Raw genomic sequence first — 17,645 nt, 5'->3', positions numbered from 1 at the left:
TTATAAAAGATTTTTTTTTTTTACAATTTTCAGATTTTTAATGACCAAAGTCATTAATTAATTTTTAAGCCACCAAGCTGAAATGCAATACCGAAGTCCGGCCTTCGTCGAAGATTGCTTGGCCAAAATTTCAACCAATTTGATTGAAAAAGGAGGGTGTGACAGTGCCGCCTCAACTTTTACAAAAAGCCGGATATGACGTCATCAAAGACATTTATCAAAAAAATGAAAAAAACGTCCGTGGATATCATTCCCAGGAACTCTCATGTAAAATTTCATAAAGATCGGTCCAGTAGTTTAGTCTGAATCGCTCTACACACACACACACGCACAGACAGACAGACAGACAGACAGACACACACACACACACAAACACCACGACCCTCGTCTCGATTCCCCCTCTATGTTAAAACATTTAGTCAAAACTTGACTAAATGTAACAATGGAAAAAAAAGACAAAAAACCAAGGTGAAGCATTTTACAAACCTTTCTTGTTCTTGTGGAAATCTCCACCCAGTGCAAACATGACAAGAGGAGAGAACTCCAGCCTGAAAAACAAAACAAACATCTGTACATGACCAGTGAATTAGGAGCACACTTTAGACATGAACACAACAAGCAGACTTTATATGCAAGGAAATCGCGACATGAAGAACATCACAGCTGAAAAACATCGGGGACCAATAGAAGTCCTCACTGTTTAACTGTTGGATCTTAGAGCACGTGTTTCTTCACTTCCCACCATAACATGAATTTGAAACAAATTCAGCTTTTCAAAAATATTCCATACACATTCAAACTCAAGCAGGGGGAAATGGTTTTCTGGACACATAATGTCTGTACAACTATTGCACTGTCATGTTCCCTCCAAAAAACATGAAAGCAATCAATTTTTGTTTGTTTGTTTGCTTGCTTAACGCCCAGCCGACCACAACGGGCCATATCAGGGCGGTGCTGATGGAAGCAATCAATGAGGCTGATCACTCAATCATTTGAGACCACCTCCTTTTTAAGACCCTGTTTTGTTCCATTTTTTGCTCATAAACCATTTAACCCCTTCACTGCCCACCCCGTGTGTAATACGTGGTCATTTTCGGTTTGTCGTACGCCCATAACCGTGTCTCATACGTGGGATTTGTGTCGGCAAAATTTGGAAATTTTAAATGGGAGGTAAGCGTGGAAAACTGGTCCAAGCTCTAGTATAGGGTTGCTAAAAAGTAGTTCTTTCCCTTAGACCGTCCGCAGAAGTTCTTATCACGTGACGAAAACTCAGAGACTGTTCCAGACCTATAATCGTATTCAAGATGGCGGACAAAAGTCGAACTTCAACCAGCAGGCCTGTCTTCAAGCGCTACAGTGCCCTAGAAGCTCTGCAAGAAGTGTTGAACGACAATGATAGTGGCGATGAAGACTTAGGAGGACTAGATGACAGCGATTCCGACGACGATGAGACAGACAGCAACCAGCATCACCCTCTTTTGTCGGAGGCTGTGGGTGATGAAGACGAAAATGACTCGAACTTCGAAAAGGAAACTGAAAGTGACTCCGAGACTGAGTCTGATGCTGCCGAAGTTTCTGACCATGCTATTCCTAGCACAAGTACCGCACCCCCTCCTGTCGTGAGAGGTCGTGGTCGTGGTAGGGGGACTGGGGGCTCGAGTTCGCGGGGGCGGCGTGGCCGAGGAATGGGGCATGGCCGAGGAATGGGGCGTGGTACCCTTATTCATTTATGGATTTACCACACAGAACACTTTTGATGGCTGTAAATGTAATGTGAGTACCAGATGTTTGACTTCATTTTCATTATACACTTTCACCTGTTTTTGCAGTGTTTTGTGTTGTTTTTTCTGCTGCAATGTATGTGTGTGTCCGAAAACTGTTTGTTTTATGAAAAAAAATGTTCATTATATCAATATTTACAAAAAAAATTAAAAAAAATCCTATTATTTTGATATCACACAATAGCCAAGGGTATTATAAAAAAAAACATGCCAAATATCTAAGAGATATCTCAATAAATGAATGAGCAGTGAACAGATTAGTGAACCTACCCAAAAAAACTTAATTTTGGCCTGGCACACAGCAATACCAAAAGGCTATTATACTGTGGCAGTGAAGGGGTTAAAGACTCCGTCCTTTTTAAGACCTAATTTTCTAAGATTTTTTTATGTCTTAAAAAGGGGGTTCCACTGTATCAAAAATGAATAAAACAAATGTAAGCCCAGACTGGCGCTGACCTGACGTAAGGCAGGTATTGACCCTCGATCAGCTGTGGCGACTCCTCCACCTGTTCCAGCAGGCGGTCGATAGCGGGGTACGGGTTGGGGATGAACTGTCTCAGCAGGCCCACAAGGTACTGAACCACTTCCTCCGGTGCTGAGTCAGCGTCTTTCAAATAATGCAACCAGATCGCCAGCTCTCTCTCGTGGCCGTCAAACAAACCCGTACCTGCCAGCAACTGTGGAAGAAAATGATATGAACACAAATTAAATCTATAAATCAATGGTTAAATCGGCCATTGGACGATGAACCAGACCCAACAGCCTGAAACGCCTATCAAAAGGCCATAAAAGAATGAAGTTGCAACAAGTCCAACGCCTTTAGTTATTACATTTAGTCAAGTTGTGACTAAATGCTTTAACATAGAGGGGGAATCGAGACGAGTGTCGTGGTGTATGTGTGTCTGTGTGTGTGTGTGTGTGTGTGTGTGTGTGTGTGTGTGTGTGTGCGTGTGTGTGTGTAGAGCGATTCAGAGTAAACTACTGGACCGATCTTTATGAAATTTGACATGAGAGTTCCTGGGTATAATATCCCCGGACGTTTTTTTCATTTTTTCGATAAATGTCTTTGATGACGTCATATCCGGCTTTTTGTAAAAGTTGAGGCGGCACTGTCACACCCTCATTTTTCAATCAAATTGATTGAAATTTTGGCCAAGCAATCTTCGACAAAGGCCGGACTTCGGTATTGCATTTCAGCTTGGTGGCTTAAAAATTAATTAATGACTTTGGTCATTAAAAATGTGAAAATTGTAAAAAAAAAAAAAATTTTTATAAAACGATCCAAATTTACGTTTATCTTATTCTTCATCATTTTCTGATTCCAAAAACATATAAATATGTTATATTTGGATTAAAAACAAGCTCTGAAAATTAAAAAAAATTAAAATTATGATCACAATTAAATTTTCGAAATCAATTTAAAAACACTTGCATCTTATTCCTAGTCGGTTCCTGATTCCAAAAACATATAGATATGATATGTTTGGATTAAAAACACGCTCAGAAAGTTAAAACGAAGAGAGGTACAGTAAAGCGTGCTATGAAGCACAGCGCAACCGCTACCGCGCCAAACAGGCTCGTCACTTTCACTGCCTTTTGCACTAGCGGCGGACTACGTTCAATTTCATTCTGTGAGTTCCACAGCTTGACTAAATATAGTAATTTCGCCTTACGCGACTTGTTGTCTGTACAATGGCAGAGTTATCTGGTAAAGACAATGCTTTCCTCAGGCATGCCTACCAATTCTGCATCTTTGCAGTTCTTCTACGTTCAATATCTTACTAGTAAAAATAAAGTGTTTTTTTAGCGGTACTGATTCGTTTCACACACTGAAGACAAGGTACACTCCAACTGCATTGAGCTAGTGTTATATTAGCTGTGCTGTGGTTACCCTCACCTTGACGATGAGAGAGTGAGCTGTCTGTGTGTAGTCCTCCTCACCGCTCTCAGCCTGCATCAGACACACCAGCTGGTATACCAGTGTCTGCTTCACGTCCACCTTGCTGCCTCCCTGTACACCAAACACATCATCTCATGGCAGTCACATAAACACATTTCAAAGTGAAACATTTTTTATTCTGAATTTTGAATCTTGGTGAATCAGCAACTAAACTTGGCAAAGAGTTGTAGCTTTCTGGAGTCACGCTCAGACAGAGAGAATAAGCAACCAACCTTGCCAAACAGCTGTAGTTTTCTGGAGTCACACTCAGACAGAGAGAATAAGCAACCAACCTTGCCAAACAGCTGTAGTTTTCTGGAGTCACACTCAGACAGAGAATAAGCAACCAACCTTGCCAAACAGCTGTAGCTTTCTGGAGTCACACTCAGACAGAGAGAATAAGCAACCAACCTTGCCAAACAGCTGTAGCTTTCTGGAGTCACACTCAGACAGAGAGAATAAGCAACCAACCTTGCCAAACAGCTGTAGCTTTCTGGAGTCACACTCAGACAGAGAGAATAAGCAACCAACCTTGCCAAACAGCTGTAGTTTTCTGGAGTCACACACAGACAGAGAGGGTAAGCAACCAACCTTGCCAAACAGCTGTAGTTTTCTGGAGTCACACTCAGACAGAGAGAATAAGCAACCAACCTTGCCGAACAGCTGTAGTTTTCTGGAGTCACACTCAGACAAAGAGGGTAAGCAACCAACCTTGCCAAACAGCTGTAGTTTTCTGGAGTCACACTCAGACAGAGAGAATAAGCAACCAACCTTGCCAAACAGCTGTAGCTTTCTGGAGTCACACTCAGACAGAGAGAATAAGCAACCAACCTTGCCAAACAGCTGTAGCTTTCTGGAGTCACGCTCAGACAGAGAGAATAAGCAACCAACCTTGCCAAACAGCTGTAGTTTTCTGGAGTCACACTCAGACAGAGAGAATAAGCAACCAACCTTGCCAAACAGCTGTAGTTTTCTGGAGTCACACTCAGACAGAGAATAAGCAACCAACCTTGCCAAACAGCTGTAGCTTTCTGGAGTCACACTCAGACAGAGAGGGTAAGCAACCAACCTTGCCAAACAGCTGTAGTTTTCTGGAGTCACACTCAGACAGAGAGAATAAGCAACCAACCTTGCCAAACAGCTGTAGCTTTCTGGAGTCACACTCAGACAGAGAGAATAAGCAACCAACCTTGCCAAACAGCTGTAGTTTTCTGGAGTCACACTCAGACAGAGAGAATAAGCAACCAACCTTGCCAAACAGCTGTAGCTTTCTGGAGTCACACTCAGACAGAGAGAATAAGCAACCAACCTTGCCAAACAGCTGTAGTTTTCTGGAGTCACACTCAGACAGAGAGGGTAAGCAACCAACCTTGCCAAACAGCTGTAGTTTTCTGGAGTCACACTCAGACAGAGAGAATAAGCAACCAACCTTGCCAAACAGCTGTAGTTTTCTGGAGTCACACTCAGACAGAGAGAATAAGCAACCAACCTTGCCAAACAGCTGTAGTTTTCTGGAGTCACACTCAGACAGAGAATAAGCAACCAACCTTGCCAAACAGCTGTAGTTTTCTGGAGTCACACTCAGACAGAGAGAATAAGCAACCAACCTTGCCAAACAGCTGTAGTTTTCTGGAGTCACACTCAGACAGAGAGAATAAGCAACCAACCTTGCCAAACAGCTGTAGCTTTCTGGAGTCACACTCAGACAGAGAGAATAAGCAACCAACCTTGCCAAACAGCTGTAGTTTTCTGGAGTCACACTCAGACAGAGCAACCAACCTTGCCAAACAGCTGTAGTTTTCTGGAGTCACACTCAGACAGAGAATAAGCAACCAACCTTGCCAAACAGCTGTAGCTTTCTGGAGTCACACTCAGACAGAGAGAATAAGCAACCAACCTTGCCAAACAGCTGTAGCTTTCTGGAGTCACACTCAGACAGAGAGAATAAGCAACCAACCTTGCCAAACAGCTGTAGCTTTCTGGTGTCACACTCAGACAGAGAGAATAAGCAACCAACCTTGCCAAACAGCTGTAGCTTTCTGGTGTCACACTCAGACAGAGAGAATAAGCAACCAACCTTGCCAAACAGCTGTAGCTTTCTGGTGTCACACTCAGACAGAGAGAATAAGCAACCAACCTTGCCAAACAGCTGTAGCTTTCTGGAGTCACACTGAGACAGAGAGAATAAGCAACCAACCTTGCCAAACAGCTGTAGTTTTCTGGAGTCACCCTCAGACAGAGAGAATAAGCAACCAACCTTGCCAAACAGCTGTAGTTTTCTGAGGTCACGCTCAGACAGAGAGAATAAGCAACCAACCTTGCCAAACAGCTGTAGCTTTCTGGAGTCACACTCAGACAGAGAATAAGCAACCAACCTTGCCAAACAGCTGTAGCTTTCTGGAGTCACACTCAGACAGAGAGAATAAGCAACCAACCTTGCCAAACAGCTGTAGCTTTCTGGAGTCACACTCAGACAGAGAGAATAAACAACCAACCTTGCCAAACAGCTGTAGTTTTCTGGAGTCACACTCAGACAGAGAGAATAAGCAACCAACCTTGCCAAACAGCTGTAGTTTTCTGGAGTCACACTCAGACAGAGAATAAGCAACCAACCTTGCCAAACAGCTGTAGCTTTCTGGAGTCACGCTCAGACAGAGAATAAGCAACCAACCTTGCCAAACAGCTGTAGTTTTCTGGAGTCACGCTCAGACACAGAGAATAAGCAACCAACCTTGCCAAACAGCTGTAGCTTTCTGGAGTCACGCTCAGACAGAGAATAAGCAACCAACCTTGCCAAACAGCTGTAGCTTTCTGGTGTCACACTCAGACAGAGAGAATAAGCAACCAACCTTGCCAAACAGCTGTAGCTTTCTGGGGTCACACTGAGAGAGAATAAGCAACCAACCTTGTCAAACAGCTGTAGCTTTCTGGAGTCACACTCAGACAGAGAATAAGCAACCAACCTTGCCAAACAGCTGTAGCTTTCTGGAGTCACACTCAGACAGAGAGAATAAGCAACCAACCTTGCCAAACAGCTGTAGCTTTCTGGAGTCACACTCAGACAGAGAGAATAAGCAACCAACCTTGCCAAACAGCTGTAGCTTTCTGGTGTCACACTCAGACAGAGAGAATAAGCAACCAACCTTGCCAAACAGCTGTAGCTTTCTGGAGTCACACTCAGACAGAGAATAAGCAACCAACCTTGCCAAACAGCTGTAGCTTTCTGGAGTCACACTCAGAGAGAATAAGCAACCAACCTTGCCAAACAGCTGTAGTTTTCTGGGGTCACGCTCAGACAGAGAGAATAAGCAACCAACCTTGCCAAACAGCTGTAGTTTTCTGGTGTCACGCTCAGACAGAGAGAATAAGCAACCAACCTTGCCAAACAGCTGTAGCTTTCTGGTGTGCCACTCAGACAGAGCAACCAACCTTGCCAAACAGCTGTAGTTTTCTGGAGTCACACTCAGACAGAGAGAATAAGCAACCAACCTTGCCAAACAGCTGTAGTTTTCTGGTGTCACACTCAGACAGAGAGAATAAGCAACCAACCTTGCCAAACAGCTGTAGCTTTCTGGAGTCACACTCAGACAGGGAGAATAAGCAACCAACCTTGCCAAACAGCTGTAGCTTTCTGGAGTCACACTCAGACAGAGAATAAGCAACCAACCTTGCCAAACAGCTGTAGCTTTCTGGTGTCACACTCAGACAGAGAGAATAAGCAACCAACCTTGCCAAACAGCTGTAGCTTTCTGGAGTCACGCTCAGACAGAGAGAATAAGCAACCAACCTTGCCAAACAGCTGTAGCTTTCTGGTGTCACACTCAGACAGAGAATAAGCCACCAACCTTGCCAAACAGCTGTAGTTTTCTGGTGTCACACTCAGACAGAGAATAAGCAACCAACCTTGCCAAACAGCTGTAGTTTTCTGGTGTCACACTCAGACAGAGAATAAGCAACCAACCTTGCCAAACAGCTGTAGTTTTCTGGTGTCACACTCAGACAGAGAATAAGCAACCAACCTTGCCAAACAGCTGTAGTTTTCTGGAGTCACGCTCAGACAGAGAGAATAAGCAACCAACCTTGCCAAACAGCTGTAGTTTTCTGGTGTCACACTCAGACAGAGAGAATAAGCAACCAACCTTGCCAAACAGCTGTAGCTTTCTGGAGTCACACTCAGACAGAGAGAATAAACAACCAACCTTGCCAAACAGCTGTAGTTTTCTGGAGTCACACTCAGACAGAGAATAAGCAACCAACCTTGCCAAACAGCTGTAGCTTTCTGGAGTCACGCTCAGACAGAGAATAAGCAACCAACCTTGCCAAACAGCTGTAGTTTTCTGGAGTCACGCTCAGACACAGAGAATAAGCAACCAACCTTGCCAAACAGCTGTAGCTTTCTGGTGTCACACTCAGACAGAGAATAAGCAACCAACCTTGCCAAACAGCTGTAGCTTTCTGGAGTCACACTCAGACAGAGAGAATAAGCAACCAACCTTGCCAAACAGCTGTAGCTTTCTGGAGTCACACTCAGACAGAGAGAATAAGCAACCAACCTTGCCAAACAGCTGTAGCTTTCTGGAGTCACACTCAGACAGAGAGAATAAGCAACCAACCTTGCCAAACAGCTGTAGTTTTCTGGAGTCACACTCAGACAGAGAGAATAAGCAACCAACCTTGCCAAACAGCTGTAGTTTTCTGGAGTCACACTCAGACAGAGAATAAGCAACCAACCTTGCCAAACAGCTGTAGCTTTCTGGAGTAACACTCAGACAGAGCAACCAACCTTGCCAAACAGCTGTAGTTTTCTGGAGTCACGCTCAGACAGAGAGAATAAGCAACCAACCTTGCCAAACAGTTGTAGTTTTCTGGAGTCACACTCAGACAGAGAGAATAAGCAACCAACCTTGCCAAACAGCTGTAGTTTTCTGGAGTCACGCTCAGACAGAGAATAAGCAACCAACCTTGCCAAACAGCTGTAGCTTTCTGGAGTCACGCTCAGACAGAGAGAATAAGCAACCAACCTTGCCAAACAGCTGTAGCTTTCTGGAGTCACGCTCAGACAGAGAGAATAAGCAACCACCCTTGCCAAACAGCTGTAGTTTTCTGGAGTCACGCTCAGACAGAGAGAATAAGCAACCAACCTTGCCAAACAGCTGTAGTTTTCTGGAGTCACATTCAGACAGGGCGTGCAGTAGACACAGCGACAGCAGGTTGGCTGGAGTGCCCTCTGGTGGCGAGTCTGTCTCATCATCGGAGGTGCGGACCTGGGCCACTAGGGTGAGCAGGAGCGGCAAGGCATCGACTGGCCCACCTGTCAGGTGTTCCGGCACCAGGCTGTACGTTCGCAGGATGGCCACCAGGTGTTGGAACCGAGACACGTGTGGCACTGAAACACACCAAGGCTGGAGGTTACATTCATGGCACTGTGCCGACACACTGTAGTCCATACACTGTGAGATCAATTTGATGAGCAGGCATTGCTCAACAGAGGTCACATGCTATCTATCGGTCTGTTAACTGTATCAAAGTCTCCATGTCCTGTGAGGATGCCTGCAGTGGAAGGACATTTCTGCTGATCAAAATAGTGTTCTGTCATGGAAAGTACTATGTTACACGGCATACTCTTTGCATTAATTGTACTCTGTTGCTGCACACAAGATGACTTCATTTGTATGCTGCAAGCTTGCTATTAAATGGAAGAGAGATATATTCATAAACCATTGCATTTTGCGCATGTAGTCAAACTTGTACATACTCCCCCACTAAACCCCCCCCACCCGAAAAAAAAAAACCCAAACCAAACACAAACAAATGCAAGTTAACTCTCTCCGGGCGATGGAACGCTATAGCGTTCCGAGTCCGCCATAGCGTTCCTGACGACGGAACGCTATAGCGTTTCTGAACTTTGAAAATTCGCGCGGCGATCGTGACGTAGTTTGTACGGAACTAAATGTTGCTAGCTTGTTCTGTGGTCTTTCCACAGTGCAAGGGAAGCAACTGCATTCACTTGTCCCTTTCTTTGTCTGTATTGTGACCCGGTTTGCGAAACTACCGACGATCAGCGTCAGGGTAAACAGCAAGACAATGGCGTCTTCCACGCAGTTGTCACGCTCGTCTCGTAGACCCAAATGCAAGGCGTTTTACGGCGTTGGAAGTTGTTGAAATGCTTCAAACTGAAGGATCTGACGTGGATGAAGGTGAAATTAGCGATTCATCTGTCTATCTTTATTCATTCTTTCACTATGAATTTTTTCCTAACCCATGCAAATGGCCCGTCTGGAGGGAAAGTCAAGGGAGAAAACTGGCCGCCCCGAGTGAGCTAAGGGAGAGACAAACAAGCACACGAACAGAGAACTCGTTCACACACAGACCGACAAAGACAAACAGACAGAGAGACAAGCAGATAAGTGTGCTGTACATTGCACGGCTTACGAACACAAAAACACACGATGCTTACATGGCACATCAGTGTCTTTGTACAAGTCCCGGGAGACGGGCACGGTGAAACTGTCTTTGGAGGAGAACTTGTGCAGCAGGTTCAGCAGCACCTGGCCGTTGGGCAAAGTCTGCACAGCAACCACAGCAAATCAGTACAGTGGAACTCCCCTATAAAGACTCCCTCGCTTTTAAGACCATGTTTTCTCAGATGTTTGGTTCACAACCTCAGTAAACGTACCCCCATTTTAAGACTCCCTCCTTTTTAAGACTGGATTTTCTCAGATTTTTGGTTCATAACCTCAGTAAACGTACCCACATTTTAAGACTCCCTCCTTTTTAAGACCGGATTTTCTGAGATTTTTGGTTCACAACCTCAGTAAACGTACCCCCATTTTAAGACTCCCTCCTTTTTAAGACCGGATTTTCTCAGATTTTTGGTTCACAACCTCAGTAAACGTACCCACATTTTAAGACCCCCTCCTTTTTGAGACCGGATTTTCTCAGATTTTTGGTTCACAACCTCAGTAAACGTACCCCCATTTTAAGACTCCCTCCTTTTTAAGACCGGATTTTCTCAGATTTTTGGTTCACAACCTCAGTAAACGTACCCCCATTTTAAGACTCCCTCCTTTTTAAGACCGGATTTTCTCAGATTTTTGGTCCACAACCTCAGTAAACGTACCCCCTTTTTAAGACTCCCTCCTTTTTAAGACCGGATTTTCTCAGATTTGTGGAGGTCTTAAAAGGGGGGTTCCACTGTACAGTGAAGAATGCAAGAGGAATCACAGGCACAGACATGAACCAGCAATCACTGCTAAAACATTGACATTTGTATTCAAAAGTGATTGCATTGACTTGTCCAATCCAGTGTCTTTCAAGAACAGTGCAATTAAATAGTAATTATTTTTTGGTCCACAACCATTTTGTAATGACATCAACAAACAAATGACATAAAAAGACAAACATCTACTATTCTAGACAAAAAAACAAACAAACAACTTCATAAAAGTAACAAGAGGAAAAGAAGGACAAGAAAAAGAAAAGAGGACGAAGGCACGAGGTTTCAGAGAGGTTTCAGTGATCAATTAATATGTACTATCACACCCATGTTATTTTATCTACAACAACAAGATGGATGAGGAGTTCAGCCGCTTATAATTTCTTTAAACCCCAGCCTTTTCCACGTCATGAACATTCTACTTGCAGGGTAAGGCTTACTTTCAGCAGAATGCCTTCAATGCACAAGGTGAGAGGGGCCTGGTCTCCCAGCTTCTTCCTGCTCATGTCACAGAACTGACGACCCCGGGAAGCTATCTGCTCCAGTGTTTGTAGGCACAGATGACGCACTGTGGCACAGGCATGCTGCAAACAAATATTGACCACAAATCTATGTTACCCAAATTCAGAATCACAATACATCCAGCCTCTCTCTCTATCACACAGTCATGCACAGACACACACACGCATGCTTGCTCACGGATACGCACACACACATAGACACACTCACTATTTCACTCAGTCACACACACACATAGACCCACTCACTATTTCACTCAGTCACACACACACACACACACACACAATCACTCATCACATACTACAAACTGCCATCTTTTCTTCAAAAGAGAGAAACTAAATTAAATTTCTGAAAATGGCATTCCTCGCTTCTCTGGTACATACACATGATGACTGTGTAAACTATTTACCTTCAGTCCGTCTTTCAGAGAGCTAATGATGCCGTCAGGTGGAAACAGGTAGTGGGCAAGCTTGGACACTCTGTCCTGTGTTGCATTCTCTGCGCCCTCAATCACAGCAACAGGCCACTCGTGGTTCTCCATTATCTGTCACACAACATCATCACTTGATTCAGTCCAACCAAACACCTTTCCATTTAGGAAAATCACGAACCTGTGCAGCTTCTGCATTCAGTTTAGACTTCATTGCATGCAATCATAAAAGGTAATACAAACAAATACAGTACATGTCTCATTCTTGCGGCTTGATGAAAATGTTTTTCTCTGTATTGAAAAACTGACAAAAGCCCACATTAAGCATACATGCACACGTATACACAGACAAACACACACACACACACACACACAGACAAACACACACACACACACACACAGACAAACACACACACACACACACACACAGACAAACACACAGACAAACACACACACAGACAAACACACACACACACACACACAGACAAACACACACACACACAGAGACAAACACACACATACACACAGACAAACACACACACACACACACACACACACACACACACAAACACACACACACACACACACACACACACACACACACACACACACACACACAGACAAACACACACACACACACACACACAGTTCAATCTGTCTGCTTCTTTGTCTGTCCCTGTCTCTGTGGCGACGTAAACACACAGTTACGTCTGTCTTAAACCTAAAGTCAGTGTTATGAATCAATGGCATAATACAGGAAGGACAAATACCTGTAGGAACAAGTGGAGGCAGGTGAGCCAGGTGTCGACAGGGCGGGGCACCAGGTTGGGCTGCAGCAGACGCAGGAAGGGCTGCACCTGGTCAGGACACGCGGTGAGTATGGCGGTCACCAGGCGGTGAGACAGCGGCGAGGTGTAGGACGTCACCAGGGCCTGCAGCACTTTGTTCACCGCTGGGTTCTTGTTGCTGTCGGTAAAATGGAAACATGTCACAAAAAGTTTTCATAAGCTGACATGCTCAGGAAAATTTCAAGTGGGCAAATTTCATACAGTTTGGCTAAATTGTGTGGACTGAGAGGCTTGAAAACAAAGACAAACAAAGTTAGGTCCCTAACCAAATCCCAACTGATCGTAATACGGCAGATTTATTTTAAGGGGGTATTTCCCAGCCGTAAAACTAATGGCAATGGAAGGGACCTCACTCTGGTTAGGATTTTTGGAGTGACTTGCCCCTAAAAGAATGGTGAATTCCTATTTAGAATAAAAAAAAACACACCATTAACTCTTTCAACACGTCCACCCTATGACATGACTATACACTCAGAACGCATGCGCCAAAGCATATAAATAGCCTGCTGACAACCAAAATTGGGACATTTTGAAAAAAATATTGTATTTTGAAAAAAATATTGTAAAAAAACTAGTACATGTGGGGATTTACTTTTTGCACACAATTAAAGAAAGATTTTTCATTGTTTCAGAAATGTACTTTGTATTTGTCAAAAGGCTTGTTGTGTTTGTGTGGTATGCTATTGAAAATGTCAATAAATAGCCTGCTGACAACCAAAATTTGAAAATTTTGAAAAAAATATTGTATTTTGAAAAAAATATTGTAAAAAAACTAGTACATGTGGAGACTTACTTTTTGCACACAATTAAAGAAAGATCTTTCATTGTTTCAGAAATGTACTTTGTATTTGTCAAAAGGCTTGTTGTGTTTGTGTGGTATGCTATTGAAAATGTCAACAATTTAAATAAAAAAAAGTCCAGAGGCACCACATAAATACTACAGACATGTTTGAAAATATGCACAAAATGTTGTTAGTGAATACTCAAAAAAGAATTTACTAACCTGAATGATACAATGAGATGACTGGGTGATGACTATGATGAATATATCCATGTAGAAGAAAAGAAACACTTGCTGTCACAGTATTTACAGTGCCACAGAGCACAGCTCAACGCAAAACGCCACACCACATTCCAGGCACCAGAATCGAGTCCCATTGCGTTGGGTTTTATCCATAGAAGAAAAGAAACACTTGCTGTCACAGTATTTACAGTTTTTGTATAAATGACTTGTTTAGAACTCGGTTTATGCACGGAGAACATCCTTCTTTGTGTGCCACACTTCGAAGCACGGATCAACACAAAGCGCCACAGCCATGTGGCCACAGCCGGAACATTCCCGGCACCAGAATCGCGTCCGTCCGCTTGCATTGGGTTTTGGCCAAAGTAGCATTGACACCTCGAGCTCTTGATTTGGCTAACTCATTCACCCTCATCACTCACTTATCCATCTATCACAACACCACTGTTTCATGCACACACAGTCACTACCTTCCTTCTGCACGCCGCTTCGCTTCGCAACAACACTGACAACTCGCGACATTTTGGAATCCTAAATATGAAACTAAGGCATGGGTTGGTCCCGTCAATGACCTGTAGTATCCAAACTAACCAATGAAATCAACTGTTCTGGGAGTTATTTGTCGCGTATGGTAATGCAGCCGACCTCTGAACCTATGACGTGGGTTTTCGTATGGAAAATCCCCAGCGTGGTATTTTCCACTTCCAACGCTACTATTAAGGCGGTGTGAGGCGAAGCGACTCACGCACCTTACGCACGGATTCTGGCGGCGTGCTGACAACGGCATGATCAGTGAACGCTTGTATTCGGGCGGCGCGTCGCGAAAAAGTTAAATCAGCATAGCCGCGACCAGTTCGGTCTTAGTTAGGGTCCAAACTTTGTTTATTAATTGTTTTCAAGCCTGTCGGTCCATCACTTTGAGCCAAACTGTGTGATGTTCGCCCCCTTCAAATTTCCGTCTGTTAGATTACTGTTGTGTTCTTGTTAGTTTTATTTATGATTTTATAAAAAAAATATCGCTCAGTATTAAAGCAAGCTTGGCTGGTCTTGGGTTCAAGTTGAGTTTGATATCAGTTTCTTATCATCAAGATATGCGTCTTACCCCCAGCTCACACTAACTTAGTACATCTTCCAAACACAGGTGCATGTAACACCTTAAGTTCGCCTATATCTGAACAAACAGAACACAGACACACATCATACTAAACACAGACTATGACATACACTCCTTCAATGAAAAGATCAGAAACAAGCGTGAAAAAAACACACACCCAGATACAGTGGAAGCCCCTTTTAATACACCCCCACCCCCCCCCCCCCCCCCCCCTAATTTAGGACTCCCACCCTTTTAAGACCCTGTTTTCTCAGACTTTCTGTACACAACCTCTGTAAATTTACCCCAATTTTAAGATTTCCACCTGATTTTCTCAAATTTTTGGCGGTCTTAAAAGGGGGGTTCCACTGTAGCATAATTCCATCACAAACACACAGAGACAATAATATATGAACTCTCTGCACTGACTCGTTGGACAGGCCGAGAGACTTGTCGCGGAAACAGATGCCCAGCTTGTGGTTGGCCAGCAGGTCCAGCAGCAAGGGGTGAAGTAACTCTGCTATCTCCTTCTGGTCCTCACTGTACTCCACTTTCTGCACACAAAAAAGATACAATAGAACACAATAGAATACAATAGAATACAATAGAAATATTAGAATACAATAGAATACAATAGAATACAATAGAAATATCAGAATACAATAGAATACAATAGAATACAATAGAATACAATAGAATACAATAGAAATATCAGAATACAATAGAATACAATAGAAATATCAGAATACAATAGAATACAATAGAATACAATAGAAATATTAGAATACAATAGAAATATTAGAATACAATAGAATACAATAGAACACAATAGAAATATTAGAATACAATAGCATACAATAGAATACAATAGAATACAATAGAGCCTCCCTTTTAAGACCCCCCCCCCCAATTTAAGACCTTGCTTTTTTCCATTTTCTGTTCATAACCTGTGTTAATCTACCTCAATCTTAAGACTCCCTCAATCTTAAGACTCCCTCAATCTTAAGACTCCCTCAATCTTAAGACTCCCTCCTTTGTAAGACCAGATTTTCTCAGTACTGTGGAGGGGGGTTCCACTGTAAAGCACATGTCAACACAGTGTACGCTCAACAATTAGGAACTCAGATCTACGCAAAGTCTTCATTTTTTTATATCACCCACTTTATCCAAGTTGGACACTAAGAATGATTACCAGAATCTTGTAAGGAAAATTATCTCTGACAGTGCAAAGACATAATTATTGAAAACAATGTAACACAGAAATTGACAGAAACATATTTTCTCAAATACTTACATTTAACCTGGTACATACACCATAAGTTTTGCAAATCAAATTTGAATGCATAAGAAATAATCATTCAAAATCTCTACCTCATTGGAAGAACAAGCCTTTACAATGCAGTGCCTACTTTGTTTTATTCGCAATGGCTACAAACGGCTGAAAGTTTGACAAAACGTGTACACACAGACAGAGTGAAACTAAAGGGAGACAAACCTCTTCCTGTGAGGGCTGTCGCTTCCAGTGTTTGGGTCCCGGCCACTGGTAGAGCGTCAGCAACTCCTTGAGCACGCTGGAGTTGAAGAGGTACATCTTGGCGCTCTTACCCACACTCTTGTTCAGCACAATCTGGACACAGTACCAGTACTTCAAACACAATCTGGACACAGTACTAATACTTCAAACACAATCTGGACACAGTACCAATACTTCAAACACAATCTGGACACAGTACCAATACTTCAAACACAATCTGGACACAGTACCAATACTTCAAACACAATCTGGACACAGTACCAATACTTCAAACACAATCTGGACACAGTACCAATACTTCAAACACAATCTGGACACAGTACCAATACTTCAAACACAATCTGGTCACAGTACCAATACTTCAAACACAATCTGGACACAGTACCAATACTTCAAACACAATCTGGACACAGTACCAATACTTCAAACACAATCTGGACACAGTACCAATACTTCAAACGCTGATCAAGATCCACACAAGAGCTTCATAGTACAGAACAAACAGGATGCGCAAACAGACAGAGCTGCACCCAGTAAATAAAATAAAAAACAAGTATAGAAACCATACACACATTCAATACAGTATACTAGAAACACAACATTTTAATTCAACCAAAGTAGGAATTATTCAAAATGACTGAGCTACCCAACATTTGATTTAATGGCATACGTAAAAGATACAGAAGAAAAGAGTTAGGATAAAAAAACGTTTGACTTACAGATTTGTGAATCGTCTTGAGGTTGGCAGCGACATATTCTGACTGATCATACTTCAACCCCACCATAACTTCCTGTAGCAAGGCTGCAAACAGGTGATACATTGTCAACATTCTTTCTTTATTTGGTGTTTAACGTCGTTTTCAACCACGAAGGTTATATCGCCACGGGGAAAGGGGGGAGATGGGATAGAGCCACTTGTCAATTGTTTCTTGTTCACAAAAGCACTAATCAAAAAATTGCTCCAGGGGCTTGCAACGTAGTACAATATATTACCTTACTGGGAGAATGCAAGTTTCCAGTACAAAGGACTTAACATTTCTTACATACTGCTTGACTAAAATCTTTACAAAAATTGACTATATTCTATACAAGAAACACTTAACAAGGGTAAAAGGAGAAACAGAATCCGTTAGTCGCCTCTTACGACATGCTGGGGAGCATCGGGTAAATTCTTCCCCCTAACCCGTGGGGGGTCATTGTCAACATAGCACACAGCCAAGGCCTGCTGACACAATAACACACACCACACATTGTAACATATTCA

At 43.0% G+C, this 17,645-nt stretch overlaps 1 protein-coding gene across 1 annotated transcript in view; it reads right to left on the bottom strand.

The window, feature by feature from the left end:
* The window catches only part of LOC138961332 (nucleolar pre-ribosomal-associated protein 1-like), a 47,792-nt gene that overhangs the window by 23,072 nt on the left and 7,075 nt on the right, over positions 1-17,645 (bottom strand). Inside the window, exons 6-16 of the mRNA XM_070332933.1 lie at positions 17,101-17,183; positions 16,343-16,474; positions 15,277-15,401; positions 12,656-12,851; positions 11,865-11,999; positions 11,377-11,520; positions 10,178-10,286; positions 8,862-9,106; positions 3,679-3,792; positions 2,238-2,458; positions 487-548 (exon numbers count right to left, since the gene is read on the bottom strand). Of these exons, the coding sequence (XP_070189034.1) occupies positions 487-548; positions 2,238-2,458; positions 3,679-3,792; positions 8,862-9,106; positions 10,178-10,286; positions 11,377-11,520; positions 11,865-11,999; positions 12,656-12,851; positions 15,277-15,401; positions 16,343-16,474; positions 17,101-17,183 (1,566 nt within the window). The remainder of the gene's footprint in view (positions 1-486; positions 549-2,237; positions 2,459-3,678; positions 3,793-8,861; positions 9,107-10,177; positions 10,287-11,376; positions 11,521-11,864; positions 12,000-12,655; positions 12,852-15,276; positions 15,402-16,342; positions 16,475-17,100; positions 17,184-17,645) is intronic.

Source organism: Littorina saxatilis, linkage group LG3 (assembly GCF_037325665.1).
Source record: "Littorina saxatilis isolate snail1 linkage group LG3, US_GU_Lsax_2.0, whole genome shotgun sequence".
In the NCBI taxonomy this organism is placed as follows: domain Eukaryota; kingdom Metazoa; phylum Mollusca; class Gastropoda; order Littorinimorpha; family Littorinidae; genus Littorina; species Littorina saxatilis.
This window is presented reverse-complemented; position numbering and strand designations above follow the sequence as displayed.